This window comes from Chinchilla lanigera, unplaced genomic scaffold (genome assembly GCF_000276665.1).
Source record: "Chinchilla lanigera isolate Chin_1 unplaced genomic scaffold, ChiLan1.0 scaffold00032, whole genome shotgun sequence".
NCBI classification, from domain to species: domain Eukaryota; kingdom Metazoa; phylum Chordata; class Mammalia; order Rodentia; family Chinchillidae; genus Chinchilla; species Chinchilla lanigera.
The window spans coordinates 914,647-930,136 of record NW_004955433.1 but is presented as its reverse complement, the minus strand read 5'-3'; the positions used below and the strand labels follow the sequence as shown (position 1 = coordinate 930,136).

General features: G+C 45.4%; 1 protein-coding gene across 1 annotated transcript in view; it reads left to right on the top strand.

Annotated features, from left to right (window-relative positions):
- Window positions 1–15,490, top strand: part of Scarb2 (scavenger receptor class B, member 2) — a gene marked incomplete at its 5' end in the record, with an annotated part of 78,193 nt that overhangs the window by 32,796 nt on the left and 29,907 nt on the right. The window contains 1 exon segment of the mRNA XM_005388182.2: window positions 14,207–14,354. Coding sequence (XP_005388239.1) covers window positions 14,207–14,354 — 148 coding nt within the window.

Genomic DNA, 15,490 nt, shown 5'->3' with positions numbered 1-15,490 from the left:
TACTCAAGAAAACCGTGGGAATCTGGGCAGGACTTTTTCAAGTAGTAAATTATGTTAATTTAGGAGAACTGTGTTTTCTCTAGGAAGGCCTTTACAGCAGGAGTGAGGTTCCTGCAGCTGCAGTCTCCTTGTAATTAGTTGGGGTGGCAGATAAGATGCCTAAGCTTTAGACAACTCAGACAGGGTCTCGCTATGCTGTATCAAACTCCTAGACTCAAGTCAGCCTCCTTCCCACCTCAGCTATTCAGTAGCTGAGAGTACATGAGTCCTTACTGGGTCCTGGTTTTTGGGGGGGACCTTTTTGAGACAAGGCTTCACTGTACAGTGAAAGAAAAATAAATAACACATCCATAGGTTCACCACCATTGATCTAGACTATATAAAGAACTCAAAATACTTACATTCCACAAATTTAAAGACCCACTCAGCAAAGGGGCATCTGAAGTGAACAGAACACTTCTCAGATGCAGAAACACAGAGAAAAAATGTACATCACTGGCCATTTGAGAAATGCAAATTAAAACAATATTGAGATTCCATCTCACTCCAGAAAGAATGACTGTTTTCAAGAAATTAAGTAATAACAAATGCTGCAGTGGCTGCCATGGAAAAGTAACCTTCGTTGTTGGTGGCAGAGTGAACTGGTACAACTGCTATGGAAATCAGCAGAGACTTGTCAGAAAACTAAAAACCTGCATTGGACCCAGCCGTTCCTCTTCTAGGTATTTTCCAAAACAGTTCATGACATCATATTACAGTGACTTCTGCATACCCTGTACTTCCCGCCTTTATATCTTTCAAAGGGATTTGCTTGCACCCTACCCTTCTCCCTATGGTTTCGTTTTCTGTCACCATGAGACACAGTCCCAGCATTCCAGTAACTGTGTGAAAATTTAAAAAATAACAATCACTTAAAAAAAAAAAAGGCTGAGGTTGTGACTCCATGAGAAGGCCCTGGGTACAGCCCCAGCTACTCCAGAGGGTGAGGTAGGAGGACTGCCTGAGCCCAGGACATTGAGGCCAGTTTGGACAACTTAGTGAGATTCCCATCTCCAAAAAACAACATATCCAAACAATGAAAGACACGAACTGTGTTTATAACCCAGAGCAAACTGTTCTTCTGCTGAAATGTCTCCTGGGTCACTGTGTGTGTTGGTGAGCTCTTGCTGTGGTCTGGACTCAATCCTAGGAGTATAACTAAGCCTGTCACCCTCCCCGTTGTATGGGGGCCTCTGGCAGTCCCTCCGGGCAGAGTCCAGGAGCATCTTACAGAGCTTCTCGTCCTGGGATCTACAGATCCCTGGGGCTTGCTGGCTAAACTCCAGGGTGGTCTGTGACTTGCACGGGGAGCGTTACCCTTCCTTCTCTGTAGACTTGTGTGTGGTCTTTTCCTCAGCGTGAGGTGTGCGTTACACCACAGAAGCCCCAGCGGTACCTGCGACCCCACTGCTGGGTGGCACAGGCAGTGTGTATTTCCTTCTAGCTCTCTGGAATGTTATTAATGTTCAAAAATACCTTAAAATTGTTGGGCAGTAGTGGTGGCGCACATTTGTAATCCCAGTGCTTGGGAGGCTGAAGCAGGAGGATCGCCATGAGTTCAAGACCAGCCTGGGCTACAGTGAGTTCAAAGCCATCCTGAGCTATAGTGAGACCCTGTTTCAAAACAAAACAAAAAACCATGAACACCTTAAAACTACCAGTTATCAGATCTGCTGCTACAGCTTAATGTATCAGTAACGAAGCCTACATATTACTCCCTAAATCATGAATGTTTCCAGTGAGAACTGTATTTCAATATGCATTTGGCCTGTTTAATGGAGTCTGTGTCCACATTCACCAGGTGTGGACTGACCATGTCTGGAGAAGTTCCGCTCCTGTTGTGTAGTTTGTAACTCACCAATAATTAAATAATCACAGGCCCACAGATTGCTTCCCACTCACAGCTTTATACATTGTCTTTTTAGAGGCACACTGTTAGGCTGCTCAGGCCTTTTGAAATCTGAGTGGAAGTTTTTTTCACTTTAGAACTGCTGTATTTCTTGTTTTTAAAGCCTGGGCTATGTGGATGATGTTAAGGTTTATTGTTATCTGGAGTAGTAGCCAAGCTTTTTTTTTTTTTTTTTTTTTGGCCATAGGGGTTGAGTGCCTGAATTGCTAGGCAATCTGAATTTAATTTTGAGGAACAAATTTTTTATGTTGCTGCCATTTTGGAACCCCTTGTGGCCGCTGCCGCCATTTTGAAACATGGTGTTTTGTGGCTTTTTTTTTTTTTTTAAAGCAAAGTTTTTTTGTCTTTGTAGTTTTGAGGCTATAAAGGGTAGAGACTTGCTATTTTTTGTGATGCCCTTGGGGCATCTTTTTTTGTTTTGTTTTGTTTTTTAGTAGTGGAGATTTTTTTAGCTTTATCTTTGTAATTTATAGTTTTTTTGGAGTTGTTTTTTTTTTTGGCCAAACTTACAACATTTTAAATTATTTTGTTGGGCTTTTTTTTTTTTAATTTTCTTTTATTTTAAAGAGTAAAAGAAGGATAACAGCAATAGAGGGGCTTACCAAATTACAGACAAAGTGGTAAGAAATTATCAATGGTTGTTGTTTTACATATTGTTATCTACAAGATAGTTTCTCAGGAAAACAAATAGACAAATAATAGTGAGTTACAGACAAAAGGGTAGGAGATTATCAATAGTTGTTGTACTATACTTTGGTATCTTCAAAGTGGCTTCTAAAGAAAATAAATAGAGCTATACATGAGTGACCAATTGAATAATCATTAACTATTCTCAATGATTGCTGTAGGAAACACATAATAATAAACATACATCCATTTACAAAATAGTGTAGGAACAATATAAACATTACAGAGTTATGGACAGATTACTAGGAAAATATCAGTGGCTGCTGTAATACATGGTGGTATCTTCAAAGTGGTTTCTCAGGAAGACAGAGATATGCAAGAAAGATCTAACAAGTAGTTACAGCCTAAGGTTGTGAAAAATAGCGTATTACCTCCTTACCAGTGATTCCTTTCATTGAGGTGTGACAGCTGGAAGGAAGGCCAGAACTGAAAAGAAGGACCGAGAGACTTGCACCTGTGTCTAGCAACAGGCTGTTTCCTTTTTCCTCAGTAGTCATTATTACCCAGGGCTCCTCCATGGAGATGACAGTCTGGCCAGAGGGAGAAGGCAGAGTATGCCCCGGGACCCCTCATTCCTGTTGGGCTCACTGGTAGGATGGGTCTGAGCTCTGGGGCCTCTGCTTTAGAGGGCAGACCCATCTCCAGTGGTCACCTTTGCATTCAGGGCATGGCCCAAGGGGCCTCTCAGGGCAGTTCCTCTTGAGGTAGCCTGGCTTTTAACAGTGGTAGCAGATGAATGTAGTTGTCGAGTTCTTCTTGGGGCCCCAAGAATCAGACTTAGGGTGTGTTTCTCTTAATGCTTCAGCAAAAGCAGCTGCTTTTTCTCAGTCTCTTTGTTTTCTTTCCTTAGCCTTCTCCTTGTCACGGGTATAGAATACTGAGGAGGCAATTCTTACTAACATCTCAAGTGAGCCATCTGGTGTGAAAGCCATTTTTTGTAGATTTTTCTCTCCAGTCTCCCATTGGGTTAGGACCCCACAACCAGTTAGTGTCCTCTCCCCAACTGTCAGCACAGGCAGCAGGAATTTCAGTGCAGACCTCTCCGGAGCTCCCTGCGCTCCCCCACCGCAGCCTGTACTGTCAGGGGAAGAATGACTTCGAGGGGGTCTCCCCAGGTTTTGCTCAAGGTCCTCCTGGTTTCCGGCTTCCGAATGGCTCTCATGACCCCAGTCAACTAGACCTCTGAGTCTTTGGGCGTAGTCTGTATTCTTGTGTTCTCCAAGTCCTTAGTTAGCAGCAGCTCCTCTGCTGACTCTGGACCTTTCTGGTTCTCAGTGGCAGGGGCAAGAGTGACCCGTTGTGTGGCATGTATTCGCAGGGTTTTCTCCATGTCAGGATGATTCATGCGTATCCGCAGGTGGGCCACTCCAGCTGGCATGTGGCAGGCCAGTTGAGTCATTGCTTCTCTGTGCCATGATAGTTCTGGACCACGTGGTGGTGGCCGGCCTGCTGCGCAGTTTCCCGGGCCCACCTCCCGGGCATGTATTTTTGTTTTTTAACATAAATTTGGCTAAAAGCCCCCAACAATAGCCATCACTGTCTTAATATTTGACTGTTTTGAAATTTTTTTTGTTAGATTAATCAGTTTGTCATTTTTCAACTCAGTATTAGGCAAATTTTTTGGACACAGGCAAAATTTACACAAACTTTTTGTCAAGCCATAACACATATCATCTGGAGTTTAACAACTAATGTAGGTTTTTTTTTAGTAGAAGCCTCTCAAGTTTGGTTTTTATTGGCAGGATTTTTATCAACCTTTTCGTTTTTTGAGTTTTTACTAAAATCTCTTAAACAGAACAGCCGAAGTTGTTTTAGCGCTTTTTTTTTAGGCTACATTTTTTAACCTTTTTAAACTCTATTTTTTAAATTTATTATTATTTTTTTTTGTGGTACCGGGGATCAAACTCACAACCTTGTGCTTGCCAGGCAGGCACTTATGCCACTGAGCTATTTCCCCAGCCCCTTATGAGTTATTTTTAAAGGCTCTTGAACCACATGGTTAGGTACAGTCACAGTAACAATCCTACTCTTTAGGTATTAAATTTTGTTTTGATTATTTTTGTTGTTGTTGAGACAAAATATCTAACGCCCAAAATTAAGGAAGGAAGGATTTATTTAGCTTATAGTTTGTGGAGGTTTTAGTTTATATTTGCCTGGCTCTGAGGCAGAAGATAGCAAAGCAACAAGAGCAAAGTGGGGAATATAGAGCATTGGGACTAAAGCAAGTCTAAAATCTAGCACGGCTAACATTATGTCCTGTAGTTTTATGTCTAGCATCTGAAGCAATCTGTGGCACATTGTGAGCTCCAAAGGGCTTGCGTGAGTCCACCCCTATGGCCCTTCTCATGGTTACAGCTCCCATGGCTTTTCTCTTGGGCCCGCATTGCTCACTTTTGTTGTCATTTTTCCTGAACCTTACAGCAATACAGTAGCGATTTGCAGGTTTTTCCGTTGCTCAAGTGGTCCTAAGTAACCTAGAGAGGGTGGTGGGCATTCTGCAGGAGGTACGAGGGCTGTGCAGTGCACGGCCTTTCACCCAGGGGACAACCTACGCTGGGCTCCTCCGAGGCCCTGGGTGTCTCCTCTCTCGTATTTATTAAAGTGCTGCTCTGAGAAAGGGCGTGGAGAGTTTTACCACAGAGGGCCCTGGGCCCCAGCACACAAGGTGAAGAGGCCCCGGGTGCAGGGCGGGTTGGGGGGGTGGTTGGGCAGGTGGCCACTCCTCCATGACGCATTTTCACTTGTGTCAGTCAACATAATCAACTTAGGCTCAACATAATCAACTTAGGCTCAAGCTAAAATTTTTACAATGGGCACATTTTAAGAAGTAGAAAAGTCAGGCCTGGCCCTGTGCAGACCTATAATCTCAGCACTCTCCGAGCCTGAGGCAGGAGGATCCCAAGTTTGAGCCCAGCTTGAACAGTTTAGTGACTTAGCAAAATCATATTTCAAATTAAAGTAAACAAGCAACCAGGCTGCGGATGGGGCTCAGTGAGAAGGCCTGGAGTTCAATCCCTAGTACCACATAAATAAATAAAATAATTAAATAAAGGTAAAATTAATTTTAATATTTTTAATGCACTAAGATCCAAAATAGTATTATTTCAACATGTTGTGCTACTCAGGACTGTTCATAGGTTACTTTCCATTCTTTTTTCACACTAAGTCTCTGAAATCCCAGAAGCACTTTACATTCCAAGCATGCTGGGGGCCACTGGTGACTTGTGGCTCCTAACTGCACCCCAGTTATCTGTGAGCCCCCAATGAGACCACCCCAGTGTTGCACAACCACCTCTGTCAAGGCCGTCCGCCCCCACCTGCCCTTCTCTTTACATCCCAGTGTGTTCACAGCAGCAGCTCCACACCTTTCAGTGGCTGCCTGTCTACCCTTCTTCCCAAAGGAGGAGGGCACACAAGGAGCAGGAACTCAGTTCTTTTATCACTGACCATCCAGTAAGGAGCACGCATGCCATGAGGGACTGAAGTGTTCTGAAGTGTGCTTAAATCTACAGGACACAGTGGAGAGGTCACTTTAAACCACATTCCAGGTGTACCATGTAATCCCAGCACTCAGGAGGCTGAGGCAGGAGGATCACTGAGTTCAAGGCCAGCCTGCATAGCAGAGTTCACTGCAGTCTGGACTACATAGTGAGACCCTGTTTCAAAACATAACAAAACAATAAAGCAAAACAAAACAAAACAGCATATGACAAAGGTAGCTCAGCTGGACCCCTGGGGTTCCGTCAGGGATACCCAAGGACAGGCTCACAGAGATACCAGGTTCTCAAGATGGATGGCTTTGTCAGGGTGAGACAAACACCATGCAGACTGTCCAGAGCTCCTGGCTGGGTCGAGGGACCGAGGGACCGAGGGACCGTGGTACCCAGGGTTAAAGAAAAACCTGGCTTTTCAGGGAGACACCTGACCTCTCTGGAAGGCTGTTAGTCTCTGTGTTTGGCTTTTGCCATAGTTAGTGGATCTGTTTTCTGACATTCATTACTCAGGTCATGCTATTTTTAGATCACAAGGCAGGACATTCCAGTTGCCCTGCATAGGTGCTGCAGAGGGGCCTGGGGCAAGGGGAAGGAGGGCGGGTGGTGGCCATTCCCACCTGTGGGGTGGGGTGTGGTGGGGGAGGGTGTGTGGGGGTGTTGGGGGCGGGGTGGGCAGAGGCCCAGACTGAGGAGGCCCTGACTTATCTGCCATCGCCCAGTGATCACTACTGCCTGGTTCACGGCGTGGCTTTGGTGGCAGAGGTGAGGGCTGCCCTGCTTGCTGTTAGGAACCGGCCAGTCCAGTTGTGCAGAGCCGGGGCTGAGCACCCACAGTGGTCTCAGAACGGGACGCTGATTTGCTACTGCACCTTTGCTACCTGTGCTTTCTACATGCTGCCTATGTGGGCCAAGTTCACGGGCTCCTGTGGCCATCCCAATTGTTCTGAGATTTACTTTTTTGTTTTTTTAGGTATCTTTTTCTGTTTTTCTGAGTGTTTAATTTCAAGGTTTAAAAAAAAAAATTGCCTAAGGCTTTTTTCAATAACTGTGAAGTATTTGTTAATTTTATAATACCCCATTTTATGCCTTCTTTTGGAGTGTCTCAGTTTTGCTTTTCGTGTTGCTCATTTCTTCTTTAGGTTTCATAGCAAGAAAAAAAATGATGTCAGGGATGTATGTTAAGTGCATTTTAAAGACTATTCGGTAATACTGGGTTATGAAATGGCAACCGTATTATATATGATATAGAATATCATATATAGTGTTATGTATAAGAGGATAATCTATATTTTATATTAGAAGAGATACACAACACACATACTCTCTCACAAGAGATAAACTTAAAAATGCCGTAAAGTAAAAGAAGGAGAACTATTATCATCTGTGGTTTCATGGTCTCAAAGATAACCAAAGCTAATATTGTGGTTCTCACAGGCATTTTTCCATCGATGCATTTTAGTCCCCCACCTGACCCCATATAGGGGATTGAGCCCAAGGCCTTAGAACTGAGCTGTAACCCTAGCCTTTGTATTAAATTTTTATTTTATTTTGAGACAGAGTCTTACTAAATTGCTACATTACTCAGGCTGGGCTTGAACTTACAATCCTCCTGTCTCAGTCTTCCAAGTGCTGGGATTATAGGCATGTGCTGTCGTGCCCAGCAAGTTTTACTTTTATGATTATCATTATGTATATCTATGTATATATCTATGTATATATATGGTACACATGTACAAATATGTAACATATACTCATTTTGTAGGAATTTCCCATGTTTTGTCTCAGTGCTCATGCAGATGATAATGACATGAAATAGTAAATACATCACTACTAAATGTTGACTGAATGTCCCCTGTCTTGGACATGCACGTCAGTCCTCAGTGCACCCCGACCACCACCCAGGCCGAGTGCCCTCCTAGTGCCCTCCACCCCCATTTCTGCTCTTGGTCCCTGCCCTTTGCCTGTGTGCCTACTGGGCTCTGGTGTGTTCATGCCACTCTGTGACCTTCATATGTCAAACCATTTGTCACAGCTGGGGTAGTTGTGTTTGCCTTTTAATTTTTTTTTTTTTTTTTTCCAGTTTTTTCGAGACAGGGTCTCACCAGGTAGTTCAGGCTGGCCTTGAACTGACTGTGTAGCTCAGGCTGGCCTCGAACTCATGGCAGTCCTCCTGCCTCAGCCTCCCAAGTACTGGGATTACAAGTGTCTACTGCCATGCCTAGCCTTGCCTTTTTAATTTTTAAGATTTAGATGTTGTCAAGTATAGTCTTTCATAAATTTTCTGTCATTTTTGACGTTAAAAGTCCTACTCTTTCTTTTACATACTGTTGGTGGGAATGTAAATTAGGACCATTATTTTAGGAAACAGTGTGGAGCTTCCTAAAAAAATTAAAAATGGAGCTGCCATATGATCCAGCAGTCCCACTTCTGGGTATGTATCCAAAGGAGGGAAAAGGGGCTGGGGATTTAGCTCAGCGGCAAAGCGCCTGCCTGGCAAAGCGCAAGGTCGTGAGTTCGATTGCCGGTACCGGAAAAAAACAAAAAAACAAACAAGCTGAGGATATAGCTCAGTGTGAAGGCCTTATGTTCAATCACCAGTACTGCAACAAGAGAGGAAAAGGAGAGGGTAGAGGGGAGGAGGGAGAGGGCAGGGAGGGAGAGAGACAGAAGAAGGAAAGGGAAAGTATTATGCACATGCACTAGAATATTGTTGAGCCATGAAAACAAATGCAATCCTGTCATTTGTGGCAACATTGATGTTACTGAGAACATCATGTTAAGTCAAATCAGGCACAGAAGGACAAACACTGCATGATCCCACTTACATGTGAACCCGAGGAAGTTGGTGTCATAGAAGCTGAGAGTAGAACAGAGGTCACTGGAGCTGGGAAGTGTGGGGAGGGGACGGGGAGAGGAGCGGCAGTGGGAATAAGGGCTCGGTGGGTGGGGAGAATCCCTTCTAATATTAAATGACAGCTGACTGGTTGCAGAACATCTAACGGAGAGTGCTGAGAGCGCCCCCCAGCCTGGAGAAACGGTGACAGATTCCAGTCATGGGCTGTAGATAGGCAGATAGCTTCACGGGATTATCACACCCCGTACGTACATGTGGGACTACATTGTGCGCCATAAATATGTACAGTTATGATGCCTCAGTTTAAAAAGGAAAAACTCGCTTCTACCAAAATTTGATAGTCATGTCTATTCTCTTATAGTCCTGTTTTTTTCATTTAATTTCTTAAAAGTTCTAATTACCTTTCTTGCCATTGAGTCATGCTTAAATATTTAAATGTTGTCCTTAGCCTTTACTTATCTCTGAGCCAAAGTGCATAAAATTTTTTTAAATATCAAAGAAATGATAAAAAAAACTGTAAGCTCCATGATTGATTTTTCTGGTATTATGGGAGAGCCTGTCCTTTGTTCAGTGTCTGACTTACTCTTCTCTGATGATATCTTTTGGATGGGTAGCTCAAGAGGTATTTTCTTAAAATAGAAAGTGTCATTAGGTGGAAGAGTTGTTTTGTTTTGTTCTGAATCCTTGAACTGCTCAAAAGTAAGAAAAACAGAAAAAGATCTCCCAGTCCAGACATGGCAGCACAGGCCTATAACCCCAGCACTTGGGAAGCTGAGGCAGGAGGACTGTGAGAGCAAGAGCAGCTGGGAAACATAGCCTGACTCTGTCAGGAAGAGCGAGGGAGAGGGAGAAGAGAAGTATCCCCCACAACTCACTAGTACACAAGGTGGTGACCTCTGACTTTCCGGTGCCTGTGGGGCACTGGCGTGCCCGGCACAGCCTGACCCACAGGGACACAGTGCTTAGGGAGCGAAGGTGTGTTTGTGTCCCTCAGACACGTGGCCCAAGTCCTCGCCCCATGCCTTCTTTTACTCCTTTCTCCCGATACTGAAGGTAACCAAAGCATTCCTCCCTGAAGTACAGTAGGAAGGGTCACTGAGCTACAGACAGAGGAGCTCTGACTTACTCTGTGTTTGCCTAAGGGATTTAGAGCGCAACCGTTTTTCTTTTCTCTGCCCCATTTCCCCCTGAAACACAGGATGTAAATTCTCCTTTACAAGCTTTTTCAGCTCAGAGACAACCCCAGAGTGATGGAATCTGGCTGTAGACCATACCCCATTAGTTCATTTCCCATATATTTTCTTTCTGTTTCTCTAACAAAAATACCTGACATAATAACTTAAAAAGAGGAAAGAGTTCAGTGCATGGACTGTTTCCATGGTGTGGACGCGGGACCCACTGCTCCGGGACCTCGTGGACGCCGAGTTCAGGACCTATGACCTGAGTCTCTCCACCGTGCACCCACGCACGAACTGCTCTGGGGCTACGAGGATCACTGCTGTCACTGGCCCACACCTTCAGCATAGAATGCAGATGCACAAGGATCCATGTAGCCCTAGGAGACAGCCTAGTGTCTCCTTTACAGATGAGAAACTGAGGGCAGAAGCAGGAAACTTCTTGGTCCAGAGCAAATACTGCAGAAGCTGGGGCTGTACACAAAACCTGGCAGGTCTGAACTTAACTTCTACCCAGCGTGCTCAGTTACTTCTTCCCGGGCCTGGTGCAGGTAGGAAAGAACTCTGCCACTGAGCAATATCCCCAGCCCTCAGTTACTTCTTATACTAATTCTTACCAGAGAATTAAAGAAATGAAGGAACCCAAATGACTAAAAGATAAGTGTTAGTTTATTCAGCATCTTGGAGTAATTAATGCACAGATGTTAACTTTCCAGGTAATTAAAATTATCCTCTTTGGTTTCCATCTCTCTCTTTCTTTTTTGAGGCAGGGTCTCTTTATGCAGTTCAGGTTGGTCTTGAACTTAACAGGTAGTCCAGGCAGGCCTTGAACTCTAGGCATCTTCCTGCCTCAGCCTCGTCAGTGCAGGGATTACAGGGATGCCCCACCACGCCCAACCTTGGTTTTCTGTGCATGCCTGGCACAATCTGCTCCCAGCAGGAAAACAGTTTCTGTGGTTTGGGAAACCTTGTCTTTGTCTTATTGAAATTTATTGAGAAACTCAGTCAAGCTGCAAGATTTAAAGTGGCTGGTGCTTTCAGGCTCAGTTTCCCCTCAGACATCAGGTTCTTATAGGGGAAGCATTGAGGACAAAATTTCATTTAAAAGTCACCCCTGGAGTCAGTACATACAAATATAAATGAAGCAGGCTGTAGGTCTGCAGTTATTCAGGCTTTTGGGTTTGTAGGACTTGGGTGAAGAAAACAAAAAGGCCTTATCAAGGTCACTGATGTTTGTTTTTGTTTATTTTGAGAGAGGTCTCGCCATGTGGTTTAGATTGGTCTTGAGCTCACCGTGTGGCTCCGGCTGTCCCTCAAGCTCGAGTTCCAGGATTACAGGTGTGCATTACCACATCTGGTAACGTCACTCATCTGTCATATTGACCAGTGAACTTGGCAGAGTTGATGTCTGGACTTCTGAGCTTGTGTCGACCTAAAGTCAGGTGACCACAATTTTAATGTGGTCCTGACACTTCCTAATTGGCCCCCAATCTCCATGTCCTCATCTCTGGAAGCACTGGGTCATGATTCCTAGATGAGGGGTCTTTGATGAAAAGCAAGACAAGCTCCTGGCTAGGTTACATGAGAAGGGGCTCTCTTTGAAGGCGCTAAAGGACGTGAGCAGAATCAAAGGGAGCTGCTTGGAAGAGACGCAGGACTCCAGAGAGCCCCTTCTCAGGAGTCTCTGCATCAGCACCCCAGCGTGCACCGTGCAGGGAGCCCAGCTGTCCAGAGTTTGCCTGAAGACTTTGGGGCTGAGGATTCCGAGGCCACAGGAGTTGGGTGTGCCTGAGGGAAAGGAGACCGGCACCATCACCGGAGGACAAGGGTGTGGATGTACACAGCCCAAGTGCACTGCAGATGCCGCCCACCCTGACAGCGTTCTTGTGTGTGTCTCGTGAACAGGAAAGACTGTGACATTTTCTTGCTCGTAATTACTTAGATGTGGCATTTGCTGGGCACCTTTCAGGAGAGGCTGCCTGACTCCAAGGGAAGAGAACTGTGTGCTGGCGAGATGGCCCCGCATGCAGCTCCCATCGTATGTCCTGTCCCTATCTGTGACAGCAGGGCAGCGGTACATGCTCTGTCTGAACTGCAGACTTGCTGTGTGGACAGAAAGAAATGAAGTGGGTTAAAGTGTGTAAAGAGCCGTAAGAGCACCGGTGTGGGCGATCACCATGCGCAGCTTGGTGCTTGGTGCCGTGAAGATGCACAGACTTGCCTGTTCTGGACAGATGTAACAAATAATATTTGTTATTTTCTCATTGATTCTTATTGTAAAATCTAGAAAGATTTTGGCACGTTTAAAGAAGTCTAAAACATGCAAGTTTCTGCCTTTTGCTTACTTGTGTTCTGTCTGGACCTGCACAATAATTCCTGCACTATTGAAATTATGTTACCAGGAGTTCGTAACAGTGTCAGAGACTTACAGAAGGCACAAGGCAGAGCCGGGGAGGAGAAGCTGGGGGAGGACGCAGTGGCCAGGAGCAGTCTGGGAGGGGCGGGCGGGCGGCCGCTGTCTGGTGCCTTCCTAACCAGGTATTTGGGTGCCAACTCTGAGAGGACTTCTGTCCAAACCAAACAGGACGTGAACCGTTCTGTGACATGATTTTTAGTACTGCATTTTTAAAATAAACTAGTGGAATTTATGTTAACAATATATTGTATGTTACTAATTATACCTAAAATAACATCAATTGAGCATGTAATCAGTGTTAAAGAGGTATGGAGATAACTTCTGTCGGTACTGGTTTTGAAATCTGGTCTGTATTTTACACTTAGAATATACCTAGATTCCAGTGAGCCACAACGCAGGTCTCCAGAGTCACCTGTGGCGAGGGCTGCCCTGTCAGAGGAGCCCTGCCGTGCAGGAGGAGGGGGAGGTCGGAGAGACAGATGAGGGGCTCAGCAGGCACCGCGCAGCGCCAGGCAGGCCGAGCTTGAAACAGGCGCTGGACGGCTAGCTCATGCTCTTGCTCGGCTTGGCCGTGTCTGTGCCTGTTGAGCACTGCGGCCCTAACTTCGACTTCAGTGGACGCGCGGAGAGCAGCCTTGTCCTGCTTCGGTCCCATTCTGTGCTCAAGGCGAGCCTGCGCCTTCATGTTCCACCAGGCCTGATACCAAGTATTTTATTGTTTTTTAAAAATTTACTTTTTATTTATTTATTTATTTTGTCTTTTTGAGACAGGGTCTCGCAGTGTAGTTCAGGCTGGCCTGGAGCTCACTTTGTAGCCCAGACTGGTCTTGAACTTGCAGTGATTCTCTTACCTCAGCCTCCCCAGTGCTGAGATTACAGGCTTGCCCCCCTGTGCCCGGCTGTTACCAAGTATTTTTTTAAAATGTAACTTTATTGTTAGTTGATATGATAATTATACGTGTTTGTGGGTCACAGTGTGATGCTTCAGTGCATATGCGCAGTCTGTCGTGAGCAGACGAGGGTGATGGGCATTTACCCTCTCTTTGAGTTGGAACCCTGAGGACCCTTTCCACCAGCTCTTTGAAATACTTAATTTTTGGTGTCAAGCACAGCGACCCTACCGTGCTGCTCCACGCCCTTTCGGAGAGCTCTCTGGCAGCCCCTCTAGAGGAGCCAACCTGAACTGGGTGTGGGAAACCAGCGTGAGCTCTTCTCACTCGCTCAGCCTTGTGCCTCGGCGTTCCAAGTGAATTTCCAACCGAATTCAAGTTAGAAATAAGGTGACCATGGCAAAAACACTGAAATTTAAATGGAATCTATGAATTGAACTGAAAATTTTGGAAACATTGCAGGACCAAACCACAGCCCAGGAGAGAGTGGCCTTGCTTCCCTGGTCACGGTGCCCTCACTTCATGCATCCGCAGTTGGGGGAAAAAGAAGGAGAACAGCAGTTTCCTGAGAATAGTCTGGGCCACTCCCCCTCGCAGTGCAGCCTTCACCCCCAGATTGTGAGGCTCGGTACCCGAAGTCTCTTGGAATAATTATTATATTGGGACTGCTGTGCTGAAAGAGGTAACTTTGATACTGAAAAAGGAAACATTTCATTTTCAAATAAAATCATTTTTCTTTTAGGGAGATCAGAAACAAAGCCAATATCCAATTTGGAGATAATGGAACAACAGTATCTGCTGTTAGCAACAAGGCCTATGTTTTTGAACGAAACCAATCTGTCGGAGACCCTAAAGTTGATTTAATTAGAACATTAAATATTCCTGCATTGGTAAGTAGCAATCCTAGTATCATTTTGATACAATTTAATATCATTTGTGGAATTCAGAGGAAAATAAAAAGGCAAGGCAATTAATGGTCTTACATTAGGAGGTATTAATGTTTATATATACATATACATATATATATACACACACGCACACACATACATAAAAAGAAAAATACATGTTTGTCTTTCCTTTCTTTAAGGACCATCTTAGTTTTTTCCTGAGATCTATCAAAGCCTTTCCCAGTGACAATAAAATACAATTTTTAATTTGCATAATTTCTTGTGTGTGAAGGATTAGCACTTGTGTGAATAAATACGGGTTTTTGGGAGTAGCTTGTAATTTAGAACCTTTTTTTTGCCCTTTTGTGTTAGAAACTGTAGCAGTAGGGTCAGCATATCACGTCTTAGTTCAGATTTCTATCTTCTGCATTTCCCCAATAATAAGACCTAAGGAGAAACAGCCAGCCTTGAAAACTAGAGATGGAGGAGGCCCACACCGATCAGCCTCTCCCTGCCTCACCCGCAGTCACTGTTCTTTTTTGCTCCGTAGCTCCTCTGTAAGGCAGGTGAGACAAGGCCTGGCTGATTGGGGCTGGCCTTTTTTTTCTTTGTCTTTTTGAGAGAGGGTCTCTCTATGCAGTTCAGGTTGGCCTTGACCTCACTTTGTAGCCCAGGCTGGTCTCCTCCTGCCTCAGACTCCTGAGCGCTGGGATTACAGGTGTGGGCCACCACGCCCAGCGAAGGGCTGGCATTTTTGCTTTCTAGTTTTCAAGGCTGATTGTTCTCTGGTTAGGTCTTATTTTCGGGGAAATCGGGATTGTATTTTAAATTCTCAAAACGTATGAATCGACTTCCGCCTTGCTTTTCGAACCGCAGAGCCTGGGCTGTTGATCCGCGCCGGCTCTGGCTCCCCTACTGGGGGACTGCACCTGATAGCGCGCCCTGTACTTTGCTGAGAGCCCAGAAACGCCTATGCTACCCCACCTCTGGGGCCGCAGCCAGGCGGCTCCTAGGAGGGAGGGCGGAAGGGCACCCCTTCCTGGCTACCGAGGCCTGCGCCGAGGTCGGCCTGCGGCTTGGGGAGGGCGGCTCTCGGCTCCAGACCCCAGCTCTGCCCGCCGCCTGCGCCGCGGAACGAA